This window comes from Phocoena sinus, chromosome 2 (assembly GCF_008692025.1).
Source record: "Phocoena sinus isolate mPhoSin1 chromosome 2, mPhoSin1.pri, whole genome shotgun sequence".
NCBI lineage: Eukaryota > Metazoa > Chordata > Mammalia > Artiodactyla > Phocoenidae > Phocoena > Phocoena sinus.
Window position 1 is genome coordinate 86191416 of NC_045764.1, and position 27128 is coordinate 86218543.

The window sequence follows — 27128 nt, forward strand, 5'->3', positions numbered from 1 at the left end:
AGTGAGCTTATATAAAAAAAATGGAATGTATTTTACCAATGAGAGTTGCCAGTAACTCTTGTGATGGTGATGACACATGTGACCATTTCTCTGTTGATTAATTTAAAATGTGTGTACATCAGAGAGCAGAGTATTAAGGCGGGTTAGCAGAGGCTACTCATGTCCCAACGCTAGACACCTTATCCAGTTGCCAGGAAGGAAAATTAAGTTGATTTTTAGAATATGAGTTCATGACAGGAATAATATCTGGAATTCTCTCTTTGAATTTGGGGTGAAATTTATTTACACACTTGACCTGCTTTGCTTTGTCGTTTTTGCTCCAATCTTTAAAATACATGCTACATAAAAATTCGAGGGAATGCAATATCTTATTCTTGTATCATTCGCTTATATATATGTTGAATGACAAACAGAATTTATGTACTTGGTGTCTCAGTTAGAAATGAGTTTGTATGAAGTAATAGAAAACCTAACCAAGGTGGCTTAAACAAATTAGGGGTTAATTTTCTTATTGTCACAAATGGATTTGGAGGTATCAAAAATGTCATCAAAGGCTCTTTTTTCTTTCTGCTTTACCACCCTTAGTGCATGGACTTTTGTCCTCATGATTGCAAGCTGGCTGATGGACTTACAGGCATCACATCTTTCTAAAAGGGTGAAAAGGATAAGGGACAAGGGGGCAGTCCGATGAGTGTGTCTCATTTTATCAGAGAATGAAAAGCTTTCTTTGACACTCCACCCTGTAGGTCTCCTCTTGCATCTTCTTGACCAGACCTGGGCACGTGTCCCTACTAGCTGGAAGGTGGCTAAGGAGAAAGTGATTTGTGGATGGGGCTGGATCAGCTGTCCACTTGTGCCTTTTAAACATGCACAGGGCAGGGCTTCACGAATCCAGGCTTGGACCTGATCTGCACGTCAGCCTTTCCTTTTGCTCTATTTTGCAAATCCCAGCAATTGTTCAAGAGAGGGGGCCAAGCAAGAGAGTAGAGATGACTTAAAACAAATCTATCAGCTCTTCAAAACAGAAACAGATTAAAAGGGTATATGTCCTGTCATTCTGTGCATCAGCGGCATTTTTTTTTTTTTTTTTTTTTTTTTTGCGGTATGCGGACCTCTCACTGTTGTGGCCCTCTCCCGTTGTGGAGCACAGGCTCCGGACGCGCAGGCTCAAGTGGCCCTGGCTCACGGGCCCAGCCGCTCCGGGGCATGTGGGATCTTCCCACGATCGTGGGCACGAACCTGTGTCCCCCTGCATCGGCAGGCGACTCTCAACCAACTGCGCCACAAGGGAAGCCCTCATTATCTGTTTTTAAGAGTAGCTGAAGAGATCAGCAGTCTGTAACCATGTTCTGTGTGGGAGAAAGGGAAAAGTAGAAGAACTAGGACCTCTGGTAGGTATTTTGTGTACATGGTTTGATTTATTACTCATGCAACCCCAGGCGGTAGAAGAAAACTGATCTAAAGGCTGACTATCCATTGATAATTTGAGACTTGAGGGTACAAATCAAATATGATAGATTCAGGGAATCACACGTAGCAAATTACTAGCTTGGGCAAAGGGGATGAAAGTGTAAATGATTATTGGATTCGGAATAACTTGGAAGATATGGAATTTTCCATATTTATATCCATTTAAAAAGCACTCGCCTGCTTGTCCACATACCCAGAAAACTAGTCTAGGCCCTGGGGATCGCAAAGTTTAATGAGATAAAATATTTGTCTTTAAGGCTCACAGTCTGATAAGAGGTAGTTATATAAGTCAGCAATACTATGGAGTTTAATTAGTGCCACAGGAGGGATGAAGAGGAAAGTGGTCAGGGAAGACTTCCAGAAGGGCAGTTAGCTGGAAAAATAGGGGAGGCAGGGCATTCCAGGCAGAGGGAACAGCGTTTGCAAAAGTCATGTGTATTGGAAACAGCACCATGAGTTGAGGAACTACATTTCGCTCAGTGTCACTAGAGAGGGACTGCACATAGGGGAGTGGCAAGAGACAAAACTGTGTAGGGACCGTTTTGCAAAGCACCTTAGGTTCCCAACTTCAGTTAAGTTCACTCCTGCAGGTTAGAAGAAAAGGGGATCTAGAGCAAGGCAGTGACAGCTGGGCTACAGAGGAGGGGCAAATTCAGAAGCTGTTGGGATGGTAAAGTCTGCAGGGTTTGGTGGGGATGGTTGAGTACGGGGTACGAGGGCTTCTGTGACACCCCCACCCCCAGGTTTGTGGACTGGGTAATCTGGGCTATGATGACACCCTTCACCAAAATAACAAGTATAGGAGGAACAAGTCTGGTAGAAGAACGAGTTCCTGTCAGACACATCTTTCTACTCAATAATCTGCTCTCTTGGGTGATGGAAACAATCTTCCCGCCCCAACCTGGTTGCTGCCGTCCTGACTCAGGCCGCTGAAAGGCCACCAGGGCATCTGAATGGGTCCATGGCTCAGCCACTTGAAAGTCCATCAGACAGGTGGAGTGTCTGACTCCAAGATCCACAGGAAACTAGTTGCTGAGCTGAGACTGAAAGGCAGGCCTCCTGACCGTTGAGGCTTACTGCCTTTTCATTTCTGCCCCCGTGTTGTAGTCTGCCTAAACAGGTGAGATAAAATCACTCTTGCACTGCTGGTGGGAATGTGAATTGGTACAGCCACTATGGAGAACAGTATGGAGGTTCCTGAAAAAACTACAAATAGAATTACCATATGACCCAGCAGTCCCACTACTGGGCATATACCCTGAGAAAACCATATTTCAGAAAGAGTCATGTACCAAAATGTTCATTGCAGCTCTATTTACAATAGCCCGGAGATGGAAACAACCTAAGTGTCCATCATCGGATGAATGGATAAAGAAGATGTGGCACGTATATACAATGGAATATTACTCAGCCATAAAAAGAAACGAAACTGAGCTATTTGTGATGAGGTGGATAGACCTAGAGTCTGTCATACAGAGTGAAGTAAGTCAGAAAGAGAAAGACAAATACTGTATGCTAACACATATATATGGAATTTAAGGGAAAAAAATGTCATGAAGACCCTAGGGGTAAGACAGGAATAAAGACACAGACCTAGTAGAGGATGGACTTGAGGATATGGGGAGGGGGAAGGGTGAGCCGTGACAAAGCGAGAGAGAGACATGGACATATATACACTACCAAACGTAAGGTAGATAGCTAGTGGGAAGCAGCCGCATAGCACAGGGAGATCAGCTTGGTGCTTTGTGACCGCCTGGAGGGGTGGGAGGGAGACACAAGAGGGAAGAGATATGGGAACATATGTATATGTATAGCTGATTCACTTTGTTATAAAGCAGAAACTAACACACCACTGTAAAGCAATTATACTCCAATAAAGATGTAAAAAAAAGTCATCAACAGTTGCCTGCTGCCATTTGGGGATAGTCAGCTAGAGCTTCGTGTGTTACGAGGAGTTAGCTACTGATTTATGTATGTCTGTGATAATTTTCCTGCAAGTTTATCTGTTTCTCTGTGGCCCCCTCTTGAGTTACAATTGAGATAGGAGGACAGCTTGCTGAAGTGGTTTTGGTTTGGGCTTGTGTTGGGAGGGGTTTTGTATTTTCACTTTTCTTTGAGAATGTAAAGTTATATATTTTATAAAACTCAGATAAATCTGGACAAGTTATCAAAGTAGTGGCACACTCTTATGAATGCCTTTTTATTAAATAGTGCAGAGGCTTATTACCTTTTTTGATACTTTTAAGAATCTGATGAAAAAGGTAACAAATGCACACACTGTGTTGGGTGAAGTCGGTTGGTGAAGCAACAAAACTAGCTTACGATGCAGAAAGGGAGATTTGTTATGAGGAACCAGGGTGTCCCAGGAACTCAAGGGCAGTGGTGCAGCAGGGCTTTTTTGAGGGCTGAGAGCAGGGGCCAAATCCTCTCTCACTTCTCCCTGGTGACACGTGGTCTCTGTCCTTGGTCCTCCCTGCAGACCTGGTCCCTACTCCATGTAAATGGTCTGCTCTGTGCTGCTTCCAGTACGTACTGGCCCACAGCTCTCGAGTAGCATCACCTGAGGTTCCAGCCACTGTAAAGATTAAGACCAGCGCTCCTCCATCCCATTTCCAAATTTCTGGAAGAGAACATATGATTGGCCTGCTTGGACCTGGCACTCAGATACCAGGTTCACTTTGCCATGTCTCCAGGTCTACCATGTTGCTACGTGTGATTTACATCCAACTTCAGGGCACCTTTGGGTCTCCTGAGTCCCAAGTGTGATCTTCAAGTTAAGAACCCCAGACTAAGGAAATTCGAATGCTAACAGCCCAGCAGCACTACGTTTTAGCTGTAAAACTATTGTCGGAAGTGGAACATGCATTGGAGTAGAAGGTATTTGCACAGGCATAGAGCTTAAGAGCACTTGCTGTGTGCAGGAGTTGTGAATTTTGAATATCAGTAGTTAAATCCCAGGATGGTGAATATGATGTAGATTGAATTATAACACTCTCCAAGGTCGTGGATATTATATCCCTAACTTTTACCCTGAAAGGTTTGGAAATTCAATTTTAATTATTGTTAACATGCTTCGTAAATATCCAGGGGAATACAGTATAGACCTGTTCATACATCCAGAGAGCCAAATTCTGGCTCAAGTTGTTTTTTCTTCCACAGTTGGAGAAAATTGTGGTGTTCGGCTTGCCTCTTGGGGCATGTTAAACCACTTTTAATGCTGTCTCTTATTATTTTCTAACCATATGCACTTTCCACACGTATCTAACTAACAGCCTGAGATGAAACCCCAATGTCTGGCCAAGCTGATGTAAATCTTTAGTAAGTGGTAAGAGAGCAGAGTAACACAGTGCCTCTTTAGTGTTCAGACAGGACACGATTGAATAGTTGTAGACTTCGTAGTCTCAGGCACAACTTTAGATTTTTTTACCAGTTCTATAGAGTGGAAATTTCTGAGCCATACAGCATTCTCCCACTGGCTGCACTAGGCAAAACTTAGCTACAACTAGATTGGCCTATCTGCCTATATATTATAGTATTAATATTCAGCTCTTCAGATCATGAACCTGGGATGTCTGGGACATAATTATTATAATACTTCCAAAGAGCATGATGCATATTTGTAGAATTGCTATCCTGTGCTGTAAAGACAGTTATCATGTACAAACATATAAATGTCCCAGAACATCAAAACTTGTATGTTACCAGTGAAGCTGCCAAGAGGCCACCATGATCGTCCAGTTAGTGACACATTCTCAGTCCGTGGGATAGATCTTAAAAATGGATGACTGTAAAATAACAGCGAAAATGCAGTTCTGAGGCTCTAATGCTTTTAAGTCTTTGGTCTCTGCCATATTTTGATATCTGAGCACGCACAGATTTTCGTCAGGAATCTCCTTTTGTTGGTTAATTAAACCTACTGATTGGGTTTTGGTACTGCAGCCCCGCCCATCCTCTCAGCTTCGGTGCCTGTCTTCTACACGGTTCACTCACGTGTTCTGAGTAATGCTTGTTCTTTCTTCCAACTTGTCTGTCTTCAGTTGAGTTCAGCGCCAGACCCCGAGCTGGAAACAGTCTCAGGAATTTTTCATTCATCAGACATTTTCTTCCAAAGAAAAATTCTGAGAATAGGAGGGTCACCTTGAGAACTACTTGATAGTATTGTATATTAGCATAGTTCAGTGCTGTGTGTGTGTGTGTGTGTGTGTGAGTGTAGGGGTGGGAGAGGGAGAGAAGCAACCTATGTATCACATACCCATAAGCAAATGAACATTTGGTAAAAAGCCAATTTAGAAATAACACTTCCCAACCAGTATATCTAAACTATCTCACTGTCGTTTATCTGTCTTGGTATTACAGAAAGCCCATATTTATATGAGGCACTTCTCAGTTGTGGTTAAGTGGCTGAACTTTTGTCCTTGCTTTAAGTTTTTCACCAGATCTCTGAGAATTGATAATATCACTGGAATGTGGTATGTATCTGTTTCCTGTAGAATGAACTTAGGGCTGGCAGCTAGAATGCTAGTGGTCTTGGATTCCCTTGCCCTGTCATTTCATAGAAGCAGCAGTGAAGTTCCCCTGGAGGAAATCCCACCCACCACGCCAGGATTCCGTCACATATTGTTGGTCTGAGCCGTGTGTACTTTACACTCAGGTTTCTGTGAGACTTGGCCAAACGTGTTCGAAGTATGAATTTCAACCATAAAATTTATATATATAACTATCTGAATGTGATACGACTAAATGCTTGCTCACAAAGAGGAAGAAAAGGATGAGAAATCTCACGAAAAAGCTAAAATACACAGACCAAGACATAATTTCATTATACATAGGTTTTGTTTTGATAGCATTAAGATTGACAGAGAATACAGTTTTATGCAGAGCCAGCCTCATCGATTCAAATCACCTGTCCTTCACTGGGGACTTGATTGTGAAAATGTGAAGAACTTTTATACTAGTTATTGGTAGTTAGAGCCTAGCCTTCCCTCAGATTCTCCATTTCGGTAAGTGACTGGCCGTATATCCAGCTACTGAAGCCAGAAACCCAGGAGACATCCTTGTCTTTTCAGTTTCCCTCACCCTTCACATCCAATCCATCTTTCAGTTCTGTTGGTCCTGCCCCCGCCTCTCCCCTGCCACCCCCGCGGGGTGACTAAAGGACATCCCCCACCTGTTGGCTTCTCTCTATTTCTACACCACCACCTTCCTTTAGCCACTACTACGTTTCTTCTCATTTCCACTCTTGAACCTTCTAATCAGAGTTCTTTAAAAGTAACACATTGTGTTTTCAGTGGCTTCCTGTTGAGTTTAGAGCCAAATCCAAACTCCTTACCGTGGCCTAGACTGTGCTGTGTAATCCAGTCCCTGCCTAATGTTCCAGTTTCACCGTGTGCCCCGTTCCCCTTCCTCTCTCAGCTCTGTTCACAGCGGCCTTCTCTCATTTCTAGAGAAGCCAGGCTACCTCCCAGCTGTCTCTGAAACCTGGAAAGCGCTTACTCTCATTTTCACAGCTTGTCTGGTCTCAGCCTTTAGGCCTCAGTTTAAATGTCACCTCCTCCAAGAAGTCTTCCCTGATAACCCTTACCAAGTCAGGTATCCGCAATTACTTTTTGTCATGGCAGCATGCTTATTTCATTTGTAGACTAAATCACAACCTGAGATCTATAATTCTTTTTAATGTATTTACCTGTATCTGTTGACTTCCTCCCCCAAACAGGTTTTAAACTCCATGTGGTCAGGGACTTTATCCCATGCTGCCCACTGATACAGCACAATTAATATTTGTTGAATGAATAAAGGATCCCTGATTACATGTTACAGTTGTAAAGTTTACTCATTGAGCCTGATCATTGAACTCAGAATGTCTGATTTTATTTTATGCAGTGGGATTTTTTTTTTTATGGTGGTGAAATACATATACATAAAGTTTGCTCTTTTAGCCATTTTTAGGTGTGTGGTTCAGCGGCATTTTAAGTACATTCACACTGTGTGTAGCCATCACCACCATCCATCTCCAGAACTTTTTCATCTTCCCAAAGTGAAACTCTGAACCCATTAAACAATAACTCCTCACTCTTAACCTCCTCCAGCCCCTGGCAACCACCATTCTACTTTTTCTCTATGAATTTGACTATTCTCGGTACTTAATATAAATGGAACTTGCAGTGGAATATTTCTAATCAATTTGTTTTTATTATCCCTGTACTAACATAGGCCTTTACCTTCCAAATATGAAAATCTCATTTATCATAAAAATCTTCCAATTTTAATGATAAAACATTCTATTAGGTTACTTCGGAAATTTAATTCATTGTTCGTAGAACTTATATTTGGAACTTAAGCAGTATTACAGGGCACTTTTGAGATATATGAGTTGATCTAAGAAGATGTTGGTCCTGGAAATTTTTATATTGAATATCATTGATCATAGGGCCCTTTACCCTTATGTTGTTAATCTTGCTTTTGGATGGTAGAGAATGTTTTCTACTTCGTGGCTTTGAAGAAAATATAAAAGAACAAATAAATCAAATTGTTATATAATACTATTGTTTTTGTCTTGCTGTTCAATAGCTGATGCTCTGTGGTGAAACTGCAGTTTGGTTTAATGTGGCACTCATACAAGCCATTTTAAAAGTGAATAAATCAGAGCCAGCTGGTTCTTTCAAGTTGAATTTGCAGACCATTAAAAATGAAGACACTCTCTGTGATTTTATTATCTTGATGGTAAATATATCGCCTAAACCAGAATGTGACTTTTATCCACCCCCTAACTATTTTGTTTTTTTCCAGTAAAAGTAGTTTAGAGATAACTCGGGGGGAAAATGGCTATCAGTAATGACTTGTAGGATGTACAGTGAGGGGATGAATAATGTCAGGTAAGTGATTATTTGGAAATGAGATATTCTCTTCCCTGAGCAAGATTGCTTACTGTTTTCTTCATCATGGAGCAGAATAAAATGTGGTAATCATTTTCTGTAGTTGAATTGCTGACACACAAAATCGGGTCCGCAGAACTATGGCTTGGATTTTGGTGAGTTGCTTAGTCTGTGTCTATTAGTCTATTAGATTAAATGCTATACAACAAATCACCTTGTTTCTGCAGTGTTTTTAAAAAATTGATTGATTGATTGATTGATTGATTGATTTTTGGCTGCATTTTGTCTTTGTTGCCACGCATAGGCTTTCTCTAGTTACAGTGAGCGGGGGCCACTCTTCGTTGCAGTGTGTGGGCTTCTCATTGCGGTGGCTTCTCTTGTGGAGCACGGGCTCTAGGCGCGCGGGCTTTAGTAGTTGTGGCACGTAGGCTCTAGAGGGTAGGCTCAGTAGTTGTGGTTCATGGGCTTAGCTGCCCTGTGGCACGTGGGATCTTCCCTGACCAGGGCTAGAACCCATGTCCCCTGCATTGGCAGGTGGATTCCTGACTACTGCGCCACCAGGGAAGTCCCTGTTTCTGCAGTTTTGAATATTTATATTAAAGTTTGTATGGCAATACTTTTAACTTATGAATTAAAGAAGTTGAAAGACAGAGGAAAACATTAACACAGAAATAGTGTTGAGCTTATTCCTATGCTTTATTTCTAAAGTGCTTTAAAATAATTAGTTATCTACAGTTAAGCTGTACCACAGATACAGTTGCTTAAAGTAAACATTTTGCATAGTGTAGTTTAGAAAAATTTGCCAAAAGGTCATATTCTTTAAATAACATTGTGTAGACCATGTTTAACAGGCAGTCTTGCATGCAGTATTTCATAGAAACATATGGATTGGAAATTAGATTCAAAATACATTGTGTCATTAAAAAAAAAAAAACAGCTTGAATGAAATAGGAGATGCACTACTGCATAGTACAAGTAGCCCTGAAAGGAATTCCCATCCCTCCCCAAGAACTTTTACTACGAAAAATTTCAAACCTACATTAAAGTTGAAATAATAATATAAAGTATACCCACATACCTTCTACTTATGCTAAATATTTAGCATTTTCCCACTTTTATACACATAATGCTCTGTATGTATATATGTGTATATATATATATTTGTGTATAATATACTAATATATGTATATATTGTATGTCTAGTTATCTACATGTTATATATTATATATAATTTATATTTAATTTGTATATATTTAATATACATTATATATTTAATTATATATAATATCTAATGTACAATATAATTTATAATACATATTACATAAGTACGTGTTTGTTATTATATATGTATGATAATTATATATTGTGTATATATTTGTATATATATATTTATGGTCTGTTTCGCTAAATGATTTGAAAATTAAATTGAATACATCATGGCACTTCACCTCTAAACAATAAGGCTATCTCGTATATAACTGTAATACCATGATCATGTCTAAGAGAACAATAATTCCACAATATCGTCTAATATCCAGCCCATATAAAATTTCCCCCGTTGTCTCTTTTTGAAACAGTGTCCAACTGAGTTTTGGTTATTATATCTTTTTAATCTAAAATAATAACTCTACCTTCTTTTTTTGTGTATGAGGGGTCATTTACTTTTGGAAAAGTTCAGGCCAGTTGCCTTTGAAAATCACACAGGCTGAGTTTTCTGATTGCTTCCTTGTGGTGTTATTTATCTTGTTCTTCTATCCCTGTATGCCCTCTTGACTGGAAGCTTGGTCAAGAAGCTTGATATAAGCTTTGACTATTTTGGGCCTAAACTTCTTAGATAATGTTTAGTACCGTGTATTTCATCATATCAGCGGCTGTGTGGAAAGATGTCAGCATGGTCTGCAGTAGTGCAATTCTGGAGGAAATTAAGAGTTAACTTTTGGTGTTACTGATGGTAAGTTTGATCAATGTCTTTGGATCCTGCTTGGAGAATCCCCCTGGAATTTTACTCAAGTACCAGCTCCCACACTGGACAGGGAAGCTGGAAGTGGGAGATCATGGTAGTGGAGTGATGCCATGTATGTAAATGTGCTTTGTGACACTGGGAAGGGAGAGCTTGGAAATGTGAATTCCGTTGACTATCAGGACAGTGGAGTAGTTGGTGTTTAGCCTTCTTAAATTTTGATTCGTTGTTTGGTTTAGTGAGCTTGTGGTCAAAATAATTAATAAAGAATATGATAAAGTGCCTCATAGTCAATCAACACTATGGAAGTGAATACTACTTTGCTGTGATTAGAATGTCTATCCTGGTTGAAAGATACTGAGTTATGTTGAGTGGCAATGATCCCAGCTTATGGGCTGTCTCACATTTCTAAGGTTAGACTTTCAGGTGAGCATTCAGCTATCTTGCAAACACTTTGCAAACTCACTTTGGGGGCTTTTACAAAATATGGATGCCCAGCCACCATGCCACATCTACTGAATCACATTCCAAGAGGGAGGCATATGGGAGGACAGGGGTGAGACCCAGGCATCAGTATTTTGCACAACATCCCTAGGTGATTTGGTTATGTCCTAAGGGTAAGAATGATTGGAGTAAGAAGAAACAGCAGCAATTATGAGACTGATTACGATCGTGGAACTTCTTTGCTTTCATTTTGCTCAGACCAAAAGTTCTCTGACCTCCTTCCTTCAAAAGGTTGTATTGAAATTCCACACATTAGGAGCTTAATGTGTCCCAGGCTAAACTACCTGGAAGGAAGAAGCATGCTGTGACCCTCTCTATCATGGATAAGTTGATATCTCATTGTTTTGTTTGTAATTTTTATGAAAAGATGGATTTAAAATAATTGGAGCCTAGTGCCCAAAATTATATCCTTGTGCCTTCCCTGCAGTTTGTGGTTTAGTGACTGGGTAGGAGTGACAAGAATTCATTGTACTACAGTTCTTTTTCTGTGAATGATGCATTTGCTTCAGGGGGAAGTCTGATTACAAATGAAAGTGAAGTAACGGCCACAGGTCACAGCATTCTGAGCTGCAGGGCTGGGAAGGAGCTGAGGATTAGAGGCTGCAGATATACATTGGTTAGATCCCAAGCCTTGAGGCCAAATCTGTTGGGACTGGGGAACAATCCTTGAGTCTAACCACTCATAATGGGAACACGTAGATGCAGAATTTCCCATGAACCAGCCACACTAGAGTAAGCCAGTTAAAAACAATTAAAATTGCATTTTAATGTTAGAAAGTCTTGGCCTATCGCCCTAGTTCATGGAGGTCTTATAAGGAAGTGATTGTAGAGCAACTTGTGAACAAAAAGTGTTTTTAATACGATATTTTATTTGCATGAGGAATAATGATTTACGTTGAGGGAATGAGTCAGATATTATCCAAGCATTGAATTAAGCACATTCCCTGTCTAGAGCTGGGACTGTCTGAAAAAAGAGTATGTAAATTTAGCCTAGTATCACGTAAGTGCTATGGGAATAATTGTAAATAATTGGATTATTAGTAAGGAATTGGGAGTGTGGGCAGATTTTTTCTGTGGTTGGAGTATTGGACTAAAAACAGCATAACTTTGGCAATCTAAATGAAGCACAGGACAAAAAGCACATGCTGCCAAATCGGAATGACATTTGAAAACCACGTTAATACAGCATTTACCTTCCAAAACATTTTTAGATCCAATTCTGTTTCATCCAGATTATGCCTCTCCCTCTGCAATCAGCCATTTTCGTTGAAAATTTGACTCTACAAATCCACTTATGTCCACTTACTAAGCTGCATCATCAAATGAGCTGGTTCTTCTCTTTGTCTGTAGTGATAAGGATCTAGTGTGGAAATGTGTTAAGTCCACAGATTCTGTTACACATACTCAAACTATTTGCCAGATATTTAGTGTATGTAGTAAAGATGGATCCCTATGGGCTCCAGAGATGCCTGATGAATATTGTCAGAATTAACAAGTGCTGTTTCTATTCCATGTGTTTCATATTGAAATGAGGGCAAAAAGTTGTTTACCCTGGAAAAGTCTGAAGGGTTATTTTTTCTCCTGATGCAAACCTTCCAATGAGGAATTCATGTCTGAAGTCATGAACCAGTGTTAGATAGGACTGACTCAGATTTTCCTAGTTTTCTAGTGGACCTTGATTTTGCTGGTGTCACTCACAAAACACTGTATTTGCATGTACCTGGAATCTTTGCAATCCTCGTATGTAAGATAATTCCATGGAGTATCTTGGCAAAATGAAGAGGAAAAACAAATCCAAGCAGTGTTGAAAACTAAAATTCATGTTCCATTATGTTTTTTAAAGATTGAAAAATGGCATACCAACAAGAGTCTATTTGATTAAAGTATTTGCATTTGTCTCAGTAAGTCAAGAGGAAAATAGGAAATAAACCTAAATTTCCTTCCTCGTTACCTAACATGGAAGGTTTTATTTATTTTTTGAATGAAAGATTATGTTGCTGTGATCTTTCTAGTCTCAAATATAAGATATATATATATAGTCATAAAAATCTTGATGGCTGTTGCATGAGATTAAATGATTGAATAATTTATGATATAACTTGATGGAAAATTATGCAGCAATTAAAGCCGTGTGTTAGAATAGTATTTACATGGGAAAATGCTTTCGGCAATGTTAAGTAAAAAAAACAGCAGGATTCAAAATTGAATATTTGATATAATTCCCATTTAGTGATAAAAAATAAAACACACATGTAAAATTATGTAGGATAATATAACTGATATGTTATCAGACTTTCTTTAAGTGCAATTACATGTGATTTTTATTTTCTTATTTATATGGGACTGCCTTTTCCTAATTGTCTGAAATAGTTATTTTCCAATCAGAGAGAGGGGTGGGATAGGGAGGGTGGGAGGGAGACGCAAGAGGGAGGAGATATGGGGATATATGTATAGGTATAGCTGATTCACTTTGTTTTAAAGCAGAAACTAACACACCGTTGTGAAGCAATTATACTCCGATAAAGATGTTAAAAAAATTATAATATGAAAGAAACCATCTATGAGAGAAGTATTTAATAAATGCCCCTTAGTACTATTTGGAAGAACTGAGCCAAAGAAAGAATGATGGCTACAGCATTTGACTTTGTTCAGGCAGTTACTGTGTTTAGGAGCTACTTGGTTGCACACCACCATGGTGCTGTGTGACTTTTTCTTTATTGACAGACTGAAATGAGGGCAGAGATTTTACTCAACAGCTCAAGCATTTAATTTTTGTATTCTTGTTTGAATACAGTAACTATGGAAGACGATAGCAGATTTTGAATAGATCTGGCATATTATGAAGAATATTAAAATACACTTAGAATTTGATAATATAAAAGTAAAATGCAATCAGCGTAAAAAAAATGCAGAAACAAAGTAAAAAAACAATAATAAACTAAAGAAGTATCAGGAGATAGGGCTGGAAAGTTGGGCCAGAGAATGTAGAGACACCAGGAGAGCAAAGGTCTAAGGTTGGTTTTCTGGAAAGATAATGCTGTTTGTGTTTCTGTACCGGTTACACAATTTTTGGCCTATTTGCATATTCTGTACTAGTATTTACTTAATATTTTTCTTTTTTTTTGCGGTGCGCGGGCCTCTCACTGTTTTGGCCTCTCCCGTTGCGGAGCACAGGCTCCGGACGCGCAGGCTCAGCGGCCATGGCTCACGGGCCCAGCCGCTCCACGGCATGCGGGATCCTCCCGGACCGGGGCACGAACCCGTGTCCCCTGCATCGGCAGGCGGACTCTCAACCACTGTGCCACCAGGGAAGCCCTATTTTTCTTTAAATTGAATTAAAAGGTTTTTTTAATTCATTCTCATCATAGCAAACATATCTATGCTATTATGAGTCTGGCAGGTTTGTACTTTTTAATAATAATTCAAATTGAAATTAATACATGACTATTAAAAGAAGACAATCTAAGGTCATCTTGCATCCCATCATAGCACACTTTGGTAAGCACTGGCATGGAGAGAGGGAGATGTGGAGATGAGGACTTCACGTTTGGACCATTGTGTCCATCTCTCAAGTGCTGCCGTAATTTGGGCCTAGTTCTCTTGCTGTGCTTGACTGGGTGAAGCTTTGTCTTTGGAATTTCTTGGAAGGCTCATCTTCCAGCACAGGCATTCGGGCAGTGCCATTGACCACAGGTGGCTGGCTCATTCCAGCAAGGAAGAAGGGAGAGTGAGGAAGAACATTTAGTGATGGGGAGCAGATGGGACCGTAACTGCAACAGAGAGACAGGAGGAGGGGATACACAGGATAGTGGGACACAAGCTGGGAAGAGTCAGCTATTGCCCAAATGTTGTCATGGTTCAGCCTGTTCACTCTTGTGGGTACTGTGATAAAGAGTTGTCCTTAGCGAATGGCATATCATGACTCATGAGGTACTTGGAGAAAGAAAGAAGAACATCAAAACGAAAGTATAGCCCGGTGGTTTCATTAGCACACCCAGTGATTTTCGTAAACCTGTAGAATTCAGTGGTGAAAGGAACTTACCGGGGTCATTTAGTCCATCCCTAGTCTCATAGGAAGCACTCTATCTGTGCACTTCCAGAAATGACACGAGGAAGCATGCGGTGCTGGTGGTGGATAGGAGCCCATGAGTCTTGCCACGGCCCAGCCTCCCTTATCAGCCAAGGCCGCTGTAGAACAGAAAGGGTTATTATGGCCCAGATTTCTCTCCCACGGGGAGGCTGGGGACAGCTTGGCTTTGGTCCTCACTACATCTTAATCTTTCTTGTTTGCTGGCTGCCGAATCCAGATTGACTTTCTCCCCTTTACAAAAAAAAAAAAAAAAAAAAAAAAAGGAGACAGATTTTGTACTGGTGAGACTACTTGGAAATGGAACTTCTCCTGTGGTCTTAGCTTATCCCTGTTTGCTTTAAGATGATCCTTTTGCCCAAGGGATACAGTGATTTCAGATCAGTGCCCTCACTCTTTAAATACCTGATGTCTTTTGCATATCTAACTTTTCTGCTCGTTGTTTTTTGTTTTGAATGGGGTTTGTTTGTTTGTTTTTGGTTTGCTTGGTTTGTTGTATTTGAAATAAGGTGGACCCAATCCAAAAGAAACAAGTAACCATTTCCGTTTTTCAAGAAACTGCAGAGAAGAAGGTGCCATGACTTGCCTCGTTGCAAGTTTTGAAATTCTTTGCTTTCTCCAACCTAAATAATAATAGACTGTAAACTCTATGAGGGCAGGGATTTGGGATCTTTGAATCACTGAAGCACCTATATCAAGCATAAGGGCTGATTCATAATCGTCACTGATACAGTTTCTTAAGTGAATGAATGTGTAAATAGTATTATGATGTCATGTTTGGATAGCATGTCACGGTTGTAAAGTATTTTCCATTAGCTCATCTGATCCTGACAACAGTATCTTCAAAGTGGATAGGAACTAGTGTTTTTATCCTCATTTCGTAGGTGAGGTAAATGGGGCTCAGAGGCGGAAGGGTCTGCCCAAGGCTTCACACGGAGTCAGTGATGTGCGGTTCTATTCCTGAAGACCGTTGTGCAACTTGGAGTCCAGTAAGACAGGCCCAGCTGTTCTTCTGCATGATAGTTCCTGCTTTTCTGGACTTTCATGGAATTCTCCTTCTTTATTTTCAGATTACAGGACAGGCCCGTGTTTTACTGTGATCAGCAACCAGATGTGCCAGGGACAGCTCAGCGGGATTGTCTGTACAAAAACACTCTGCTGTGCCACGGTGGGCCGCGCCTGGGGCCACCCCTGTGAGATGTGCCCAGCCCAGCCCCACCCCTGTCGGCGCGGCTTCATTCCAAATATCCGCACAGGAGCCTGTCAAGGTAAACCCCGGGCCGATGGAGTTATTAATGGATTCATCTTATTTGCTCTGGAGAGCCATTCTCCAGTGAAGTTGGAGAGAATGGAAAAGCAGTGTCAGAGGCATAGCTTCACGATTTCGCTGACGGCATGATATCCAACTTAGGCATTAGGAGCGTGGCTCCAGAGACAGCAGCTGGTCCCCCTGGATTTTTCCTTGCCAGTGGTTTCCCCCTCCATCCCCAAACGTGTTTCCCGGGGGTGGTATGATTCTGTTTAGAGCAATGCTCTATGTTAGAGCAATGCTGTGTACAAACACAAAGCAAAATTTGTGAATAAGGTAGTTTGTTTTTCTTAATTTTTTCCCCCTTCATTTGAAATTGCTGGAGTTCCTCTGTCTCATGGATTGTACTTAGTTGACCTGAGGAAAATTGTTCCTCTCTCCATTTTACATGCTACATTATGGAGTTTTTTCTGTTTTTTTTTTTTTTTTTTACAAGTCAGAAATAAATTAGGATTTGTTTCACAGTTTTAAATATCCCCAGATGTTGCCTGCTTGCTTCTTCTCCTGCCTCCCATGGAAGCCCTTACTCTGTTTTTGGCTTTTACTCCTGTCCTTCCAGCTGTACAAATTCTTTTATTGTCTGGATGTCTGGCAGGAAATAGGAGGAAGTGAACAGAGGCAGCTCCACACTAAACTGATGGGACTGAAAACTCCCAGGCTGTATCTGTTTCCTTTAGACATCTTCAGTGCTTTTTTAGCAAGTTGCAGTGTTTAGAGAAAATTCAAGGTATGCTTTTCTGAGGCAAATAGATACTAGTTCGATTTTGTTCTGTATGTTAATTCTAAGGGTAATATGCAATAACGCAGAACTTGAGCTTAATCACCCAGTTCTGTGGATCTCCATTAAATTATACTTCAATAAATTTCATATCTGATAAACACTGGTTGATCCTGGTCCCTGGCTTCTATGTACAACATGCAACTCTTTTGTATGCCCTTGAACGTGTCGTTCTGAATGTTAGGAGCAGCAAGAAGTCACTTTGAAATCCTAGAATTACAAAAGGGTAAACAGTACAATTTCATAAAATAAAGAGTAAGTTTTGTCCCCCTTTTTCTTTGGTGCCTTCTTATTTTTCTCATCCTTGGAAAGTCTCAAGGAGTTTTGAAAAAATTCTTAGCCATGGTGTTTTGAAGTCAGCTAATACCCATGAACTCACAGAGAGTGACCAGAAAGCCAGATTTCGGGTACTCCACTGCCACCCATGAGTCCTAGTCAGAGGCTGAGATGCTGAGAGAATTCAGGGGAAGAGATGAAGAGGGAGAGAGGGAAGAGCTGCTTCTCTTTAGCTTTGATATTCATTTCATACAACCTGGACTTTTCCAGCATTTTCTTCCTGTTCCTTCCTGACTCTTCAACATCCAATGGAAAAAAGAGTTTTTTTATAAGAAGAAAATTTGTGAAAACCCATGGAATCAAAGTGGCAGTTATATTGCCACTGTGAGAATGAAATTCTTCATGTTTGGTTGGTTTTTTTCAGAGAAGGTCTGTTATCAGCTTGGGGTGCTCTCTCCTTGCTGGTGTTTTTAGTCTTTCGGCCACATGTGAGGGGCTGTGAGCAATGGGTTCAAAAAGGAACTTAGTCTGTCTTCAGCCTTGGAATGTATGACCAGTGGAGAAGTGCCCTCGTGTATATATTTCCTGTTGGCCAAAAATCATGATCAACAAGACTGTCTAGTTTTGCTTCTATGTCCAATTGTAATTTCAAATAACATTTTAATAAACATATTCAACATAGCAAGAATGGAAAATTCTGGTGTAAGACAAAATAGAGATCAGCTGTAAAACATAATCTAATTATACTCACATATTATCGTTCATCTGTGAGCCAGGACATTTTATGTAAAACAGTAAGTGATACTTTTGTACCAAAGTATCAAAAGTGATACTTTTTGTTGTTAAATTAGTACCCCTTTTCCTGCATGGCAGCTTGTTTCAAAAACACAGATTATTAGAGATTTTACAGTTGGCAATTGCTCTCTCACTTCACACAATGAAGAGTAAAACTAAATGGTACGATTTCTAAAAAATACCCAGAGGAAGAAAAGTTAGACTGCCTCCCTGGGGTTTCTTATTAAACCAGAATTTTGTGTGTTATGGATGAAGAGATGGAGAGAATACATGTACTTTTATAAACATCTTTCTAATGAGCCTGGAATGTTTACTTTTGTTCCTGGAAGGTTAATATTTGGGGTTCCATGTAGGACCATAGTTATTTCCTAGGTGCTGGGGATTCAGCAGTGAACAAAACAGACAAAGAACCTGCTCCCTGGAATCTTGTATTGAAAACATTTGATTTATAGAACGAAGCAAAGCAAACATATTTATTAGGTCAGCTAGTGATTGGTCCTATGGGGCAAAATGAGCAGAGTAAAGAAGGGTGGCGAGTGATGGGGGCGAGGGGGGCGTTGCTATTAGACTGGCATTGGGAGGGTCCCCTGCTGCAGTGGAGCAGAGATCTGATGGGTAGGACAGCGTGAACCATGAGCTCTACAAAGAGTAGTCCAGGCAGGGGGCCATCACTGCAAAACCCTGAGGCAGGAGCGACCTTGTTGTATTTGAGGAATGGCAAGGAAGCTATTGTGGATGGAGAGGAGTGAGAGAGGGCGGAGGATAGGAGATGAGTTCAGAGAGTAGAGGGGTCAGGTAGACTCCTCTAGGACTTAGCATGGCCTTAAGTGTTAAGCTGAGCTGGAACAGGATCCGACTTACCTTTAAATATCTTCCCTCTGGCGGCTGCTCTGCTCTCACTTCTTGGCCTAATTTCCTGTGTTGTTTAATTTTTATTGTGCAAGACAATTCTCCAGAATCTATGGTGAACATTTTCCATCTCATTTGTGTAAAAGCATTAGCTGTCTCGTGTAGTCTGAGTGATCTCATTCAAATAAATTCTGTTTGAACTGAATCACTCCATACAACTCTTCAAGACAGTGTTATTATAGAAATGTGTTACGTTTTGATTGTAAGCATTTCTTGAATACCTCTAGTTATTACTGTCAGTCATTTTATCATAGTAACCTTGTACTTTGCAGCATGCATAATAAAACTCACAAAAGTTAGTACCAGCATTCTCCTCTGCATGAGGGAAGATGGAAGGTAGGAAAATAAAGAATACTTGTGACTTCCAATAGAACGCTATTGACCAAGTTATGTTACTCAATTTATTTCGCATAATGTAATTGTGAGAAACGGTGTCTCTCATCATGTTCCAAATATTGTGATGGACAAATAGCTCATTGATATAAATGTGATAATATAATTGTGGGCAAACGATCATGTTTTCTTCTGCAATGAATTTCATATTAATCTCTCCTCCCCCACCCCCTGCCCCATCCCTTGCTTCTAAAATCTAACAGATGTGGATGAGTGCCAGGCCATCCCTGGGCTCTGTCAAGGAGGAAATTGCATTAATACTGTTGGGTCTTTTGAGTGCAAATGCCCTGCTGGACACAAATTTAATGAAGTGTCACAAAAATGTGAAGGTAAGAAATATCATGCTTTGCAGTTAAGGGGTGGAGGGGCGGGCAAAACCCAAATCAGTGACAAGCTTTTTTGCAAATTGTTCCTAAATCCTTCTGTCTTTGTCATTCCTGTGAATGTGTACGTATAATATCCTTACCGGGAATAATATGCCTTTCTGCTATTGAACCAGAAAAAGCCTGCAGCTTTTTCCATTTTTATAGACCCAAAATAAGAGATCCATCTGAATCAAATTAAATATTAAAACATGAAATATTTTTGAACCAATATTTGGGTTAAGATGTTCAAGATACATGTTTTTGTATAGTTCTAGAGACACGAATTTAAATTTGATCATTACGTATCATTCAGAATGACATATCATCTGTTGTTTTTCTAGTCAAAATGTATGTTTGATTTTTTTTTTTCCTTTGGAGAGATCTATTAACCCTTATATTTATGCTCCTAGTACAAGTTTAGGATTTCCTTTTCTGCCTATCAAATGGAAACCTTTTAATGTTAATCAAACAGAAAAATAACTTGAGGTAAATTTATATATTTGCATTTAGTTTATAGATTGAGCTTCTAAAAATGTGTGTACAGAGAATGTGTTCATATTCACCACTTCTGCTATTTGCCAAAAAGAGCCCTGGCTTCCAAGTGTAATAAATATTGGTTTCATGAGAGGGAAACATCCAGGAAGTAACTAGGCAGCATTGAATTCTTTCCTTTAGTGAGTTCACGTACCTTATATGTGTAATGTCTGAAAATAATGTAACAGCATTCTTAAGGCAACATCTCTCATCAAGCTTAGCAGAGAAAACTTTTTCCTTCATTCTCAACTCATTGTCTTTGGGGTGATATAAGATTTCATTTAGATGCAAGCACTTTTGTTGAAAGCAGTTGCTGTTGTATCTATATTCCTAAACCCTAGCACTGAGGAATACTTCATTCTAAGTTATTTGTCAGGAATTGGATCATTAATCTTCTTTGTTGATCTCCAGGGTATATCATACGTGCAAAAGGCAGCTTTAAATCTGAATTACATTTAAGAAGTTTAACATCTACTTGCCCTGAAACTGAATAACTGTGTTAAAATTATCTTTGTGGGTTAGAGTTGTTTTTAAGTTATTAATCATCCTATAATTTATAATGATATGTTCTTGAACATGTTATAAACAGTTGAGGTAGCTGTGAAAAATACTTAAGTTCTTTCTAAGGATGTAGGGCTTCTTAAGTTTCAATGAACAATAAAATTGACTCTCTATAGGCCAATGTAATTTAGAAGTTATACTGTGGATTAAGTTAGAAGTAGAGAATGTTGATACTGTAAGGGCAAAGAACTTACCTGGTTTCACCCTTTTACGTTATATATTAAGGAACTGTCTTGGGTGTGTTAAGCGCCCTGACCGAGGTCATCAGACATTGCTAAAATTTATTTCTTTTTTTAAAATTAATTTTTATTGGAGTATAGTTGATTTACAATATTGTGTTAGTTTATGCTGTACAGCAAAGTGAATCAGTTATACATATACATATATCCACTCTCTTAGATTCTTTTCCCATATAGGTCATTACAGAGTATTGAGTGGAGTTCCCTGTGCTATACAGTAGGTCCCCATTAGTTATCTATTTTATATATAGTAGTACGTATATGTCAATCCCAATCTCCCAATTTATCCCTCCCCCCTTCCCCCTTGGTAACCATATTTGTTTTCTGCATCTGTGACTCTATTTCCATTTTGTAAATAAGCTCATTTGTATCCTTTTTTTAGGTTCCACATGTAAACAATATCATACGACATAAAATTTACTTCTTTTGATTCACACTCTGGTGCTTGTTGTACCATATTGTCTGCTTTCCTGGATGCAGGCCATTACCTCTACTTTAATAACTCTATTTCCTAATACTTTGAAATATTTAAAATATTATGGTATAGATTTCCAGGTATTATCATACATATCTTTTATGACATTAATAAGCTCTTAAGGTTTATTGCATGTAAAATCTACATCAACAATGGGTCATTTTGAGGCTTTCTCAGCTTACTATATTCAGTTTCAAGAGATGTAGTCAGCTTCAAGATTTAGGGCAATATACTTCCTATGGCTTGTCCAGTCTGTGTTGTGTTTTCTGGAATTATGATAGCTTCTAGTTTCAACTAGAGTTGTTTTCCTGTGACACTTTCTTTCACTCAGACCAGTCAATTAACATCAGTCAGGATTTCTCACCTTCTCTCGTTGTGAACTAGATAGAAGATGCACAGAATTAATGCTCGGACTGAAAGAAAAGTGATTCAAAATCCTTTTATTAGTGCTAAGAAACCTATTATAGTAGTGTGACCAATGGACCAGAAATTCAGGCTGAAAATTACTTAATCCTTTTCCACAATTTTTTTTTTTTTTTCCGGCTACATATTGAAGTCAGTAGCAAGATAAAAACAGAATACTTTTGGCTAGACCTTTTTTTTTTTCTCTCTTTCCCATCTCCTGTTATATTAAATTCAGATGATGGGTTTTTCCCCTTCCCTTTAATTTTTCTATGCAAAATTGATATTGGAAGAGAATGTCTTGTTAGTACTGCATTTATTCTGGCCTGGAGACTGGTTTGGGCATTGTTGCCCTGCCTTACTCTGGTAGGAAAGCAGTCGGAAAGTCCCCTGAGAATGCTTGGTGAGTGGGTCCCCTCCTTCGACTTCCTGGCCCTTCTCCAGTTCCACCACCGCACCATGGGAATGGCATGACTTTGGGCCTGGGGTGATCTCCAGGCGGTCAATAGAAGGAATTCCAGAAAATCTGACCCCAGAGATCAAGAGCCGATATATGCTCTAGGAAGATGGTCAGGCCACGGTGGGGTTCTGTGCCCTTGGGAAAGTGGTTCTGGCACCCTTGCCATTACTTTGAGTGGCTTTATTTTTATTTATTTATTTATTTTTTTGCGGTACGCGGGCCTCTCACCGCCGTGGCCTTTCCCATTGCGCAGCACAGGCTCCGGACGCGCAGGCTCAGTGGCCATGGCTCAGGGGCCCAGCCGCTCCGCGGCACGTGGGATCCTCCCGGACCGAGGCACGAACCCGTGTCCCCTGCATCGGCAGGCGGACTCTCAACCACTGCGCCACCAGGGAAGCCCGAGTGGCTTTATTTTTAACTTGAGATAGACTATTTCATTTTGTTTGGTGATTTACAATTGTTTTGAAATTTTTATTAGAGTATAGTTGCTTTACAGTGTTGTGTTAGTTTCTGCTGTACAGCAAAGTGAATCAGCTATACGTATACATATATCCCCTCTTTTTTAGATTTCCTTCTCATTTAGGTCACCACAGAGCCTTGAGTAGAGTTCCCTGTGCTATACAGTAGGTTCTTATTAGTTGTCTATTTTATGCATAGCCGTGTATATATGTCAATCCCAATCTCCCAGTTCATTGAATGGCTTTTTAAATGTATCTCCCTCTTGACTTGGAGAGGAAGGAACTGGGTACCTGGAAGCCCAGAATAATTTTTAAAAACTCAATCAAAAATTGGTTTCAGCCACTTTACAAGATGCTTACCTTCACGCCGTCAGTGATGGTGAAAGCAGCTTTGTGTGAGATCTTCCTTTTGCAGAATTCTCCCTGACTTCTTAAAATGTCCCCCTTTTCCCAAAACTTTTTGAAAATATCATGTACCTAGTTTTATATCAACACATGCAACTTAGGTACCTTTGAAATGTAAATTAGCGAGCTGAAGCGATTAAATAAAAATTATTAAATTTTCATAAATTTAAGAAGAAAAAGATTGAGATTTATAGTTGTGACTTGAGAAAAAGGGAAGCAGAGTTCATGCCCACCTTCGTTGTTGATTTTCCCAGTGACTCTGGAGTGTGCCCCCTGGAAGAACACACGAGCCTTTTCTTTTTGGAAACCAAGTCCATATTTGCATAGGTTACTGTGGAAGGAACTTAACAAATAAAACGTGTAATTAAAGGATTAAGTTTTATTTCTGGAAGAAGTCCCTTGGATTCCTAATTAACCACTAATATTTTGGGATTTAGATTAACACCAGCCCAGCCTTTGGCAATTACAATACTGTGTGATGCAAAGGACTTTTTAAAAATGTAACTCTTAAATCTAATCTCTCCCTCCTATGTAAGCCAAAAAACTTTAAGGCTTCCCTTTTCTAAAATAATGGCCTATTTATCTGATGGCTACTTGCTATCAGGGACGCTTATCCTGCCAGACACCAAGGAGAATTCCTGGGGCTACTTAACCCATTGCTATCTTGGGGCTCCATCCTCTGCAGGTTTGGTGCAGGCCCTGATTCACTGTTCAAGGTCACCGGCTCCTATCCAACTGCTGAACAGAATCTCTGTGGTATAGGCACAAGAGCCCTGGGAATCAGGTAGACTTGGGCTGAATCCTGGCAATGTCCCTCATCCTCTGTGTGATCTTGGATAAGTCAGTTACCAGCTCTGAGTTACATCAACTTTCAGATGAGGAGATTGAACACATTTATATCTGGGAGTTCTTTCCAGTTTTGCAATCAGGCCTCCAACTCCACATTTCTCACTGTTTCTCAGTCGGGATCGGACAGCTGGGGCTACATGAATAAGAAACCATGCAAACTGGCATGCGTGGTGTGACTATAAACTGGTAATAAGGCTGATTTTTTTTCAACCTGACTTGAAGTATCAGCTTGTTTGTTTTTTAGTCACATATTTTACATTGGATTTCAGGTGTCTAATAAAGCAATAATAATAGTCTCACAGGCTCGGTGGCATTTATAATTATTAGTATCACATATTGCTTTTTAACAGCTGCCACAATTTTTAGTTGATTTTTTTCTCACTTTGTTAGCGATCTAGACGGTCAGGTTAACTGGTTTCCCCCGTCTGTCAGTCATGTCAACATCCATGATCTTGGATGGAGCTCCTGGAGAGCTGGGTGTCCCAGGGATGCCTGTCCCAGAACTGGGACCCAGCTCTATCCCATCGGCCCTCCACAGTCCTTCCTCCCTTCCTGCTAGAGGAGCCCCAGGTTAGGGAAGAGGCCAAGGGATGGGAAGAATGCCTGGAGAGAGCAGATGAGACAGAGGGACAAGAAGGAAGAAGAAGAACAAAGGACAGGGCAGCAAATCAGGAGGGAAAGGACCTACCATTTGTGTATCTGCTTAGGTCCACAGCAAGAAGCCAGTGAGACCACGGGCATAGCTACTTCCAGCAGCTCTGTCCTGCCCCAAGGAAACAGGGGGAAGTGTTCAGAGCACAAAAGTAGCTCTTCCCAGCCAAGTTCTACTCCCCACCAGGCTCCTCAAACGGATTTACTTTGACAGTGGCATTTGATACAGACTGACTTACAGAAACGCTGAGAAATCCACTGATCTCAAATTCTCTCCTGTGTAGGATCCCTGACATTCTATTAAAAGGTGACAAACACAGTGTGCTAAGAGCCTGGAAAAATAATAGATTAGTATGAATGAGTTTCAGAGTGTAAGTGATTTTGTGGTTGAAATGCTTTATTCCAGACTTTTATTGTCAGGGACTCCCACCATGGCCTGCTCGTGCAATCAGAACTCACTTCCCTTGCTAGGAAGTGATGGGACTGAGAAGCAGGGTGGTTCAGGAAACTAGAAAGGCCCTAGACATGGAAAGGGAAAGGGTGTGTCACTGAGGAGACGACCTTGAAGGGGCCATTTAATAAGTTCCTTCAAATTGAACAATTTGGCCTGGTGCTTTTAGCTTTATCTGTGTGACAAGTAGGGACGTACACTCTACGTTGTGTTTCCTGACCTGCTGACCTTTGAAGGTGTGCACCCTAAGTGGAAACCCTGCCCCTTCCTCCTGCCCAGCCTGTGGCGGTTGAAGACTTGGATTTAACATCACTTTATACACGAACCTTTTTGCTCTTGTTTCAGGTTTTACATGTGCCAGTTTTCTGAAGGCCTCAGTGGAATGCAAGAGCTGTGCCTAGGCACCAGAATTATAGAAATCAGGTTCTATGATCGTAGCTACAGTGTGAGGGTTAGATGAGTTGACACCCATAAAGCATTTAGACAATGCCTGGCACTCAGTACATATTAATTCTTCTTCTTCTCCTTATCCTCAGTAAAGGGTCCAAATCTAACGTAGCCAGCATGTGAAAGAAGATGTTTCCTCCACCCTGCCTAAGTTAATCCTTGTTTTTATTTTTATTTTTTTTTAATTAATTATTTTTGGCTGTGTTGGGTCTTTGTTGTTATGTGCGGGATTTCTCTAGTTGCGGCGAGCAGGGGCTACTCTTTGTGGTGGTGTGCGTGCTTCTCATTGTGGTGGCTTCTCTTGTTGCGGAGCACGGGCTCTATGTGCACAGCCTTCAGTAGTTGTGGCTCACAGCCTTAGTTGCTCTGTGGCATGTGGGATCCTCCGGGACCAGGGCACCAACTCCGTGTCCCCTGCATTGGCAGGCGGATTCTTAACCACTGCGCCACCAGGGAAGTCCCAGATTCTTGTTTTTAAATAACTTTTTTTTCTGATATATGCTGTCACTTAAATAACCTCTTTGGATATTGATGTCTACTAAGTGTCCTTAAAAAGGATGACAGCAGTCATTTATACAAACAAGTAGAAGAATGTTTCTTTCAGTAGACTCTATCTGCTCACATGATTTTTCATAGGCATCATGTGACTTAGACATCAATTTTTAGGGACATTTCGAGAAAGGTGCATTTGTGTTAATACCTTTGTGTTATGGTTATAACCTCCTCTCTTGTTAGATGACGTTGTCAGGTCCTCCAGGCTCTTTGATGTACTTGTTTGGCTTTTTGTTGGTTTTAGGTAGTAGTGGGGCTGGTAAATACAGAAGGATCGATGTTAAAGAACTGCCTTAAAATGAGCCTTGAGAGTATGGTTAGGTTAAGTTCTAGACCCTGAGGCTCTCTCCTTAGCTGTTTCTCTGCCTGACTTTCACTGACTCCACAGTGACGTTTATATCTGTCGGAGCAGAATATGCACCTTTCCCTTATACAGCTTCACAAGGACGATCTGTCTGGGTTAGCACTGACCCTAACATAAGCTGTGACATATTGCTTGGTTTAGCCTCTAGCCTAGCCTAGAAGAATGGGGGTTTTGCTTTTAAAAAGGTTAAACTGCATAGAAACAGTGTCACTGCTGTCTTTTTGACTAACAGGGTGAACTTGAGTCAGAAGACACTTGAACTCTATTTTGGTCCACTTAGAACTCTGTTTTGTTTTACCAGTGAAGAGCAGTACTTTAACTAGAGAAGAAAAGTTCGTATTTTTAAACTACCCACACTGGCAGTCTGGCCATTCATTGCAATGGTTCCAGGAGGCTTGGGTCAGACTGTCCCTCTCCCTAGGTCAGTGCAGAAAGCCCCACTTGTCTTAGGGAAGAGGCCACGTAGATACCTTGGGCCCTGAGTTCACTTTTAACCTAAGCAGGACATTCTCAGTTTCTTCTCTCCCCACACTGGTGCCACATCTGTCGACAACTGCCAGTG

General features: G+C 40.4%; 1 protein-coding gene across 2 annotated transcripts in view; it reads left to right on the plus strand.

Moving 5' to 3' along the window:
* The window catches only part of FBN1 (fibrillin 1), a 275481-nt gene that overhangs the window by 107265 nt on the left and 141088 nt on the right, over positions 1 to 27128 (plus strand). For both annotated transcript variants that reach the window (XM_032624190.1, XM_032624189.1), the window contains exons 7-8: positions 15964 to 16161; positions 19557 to 19682. In XM_032624190.1, the coding sequence (XP_032480081.1) occupies positions 15964 to 16161; positions 19557 to 19682 (324 nt within the window). The remainder of the gene's footprint in view (positions 1 to 15963; positions 16162 to 19556; positions 19683 to 27128) is intronic.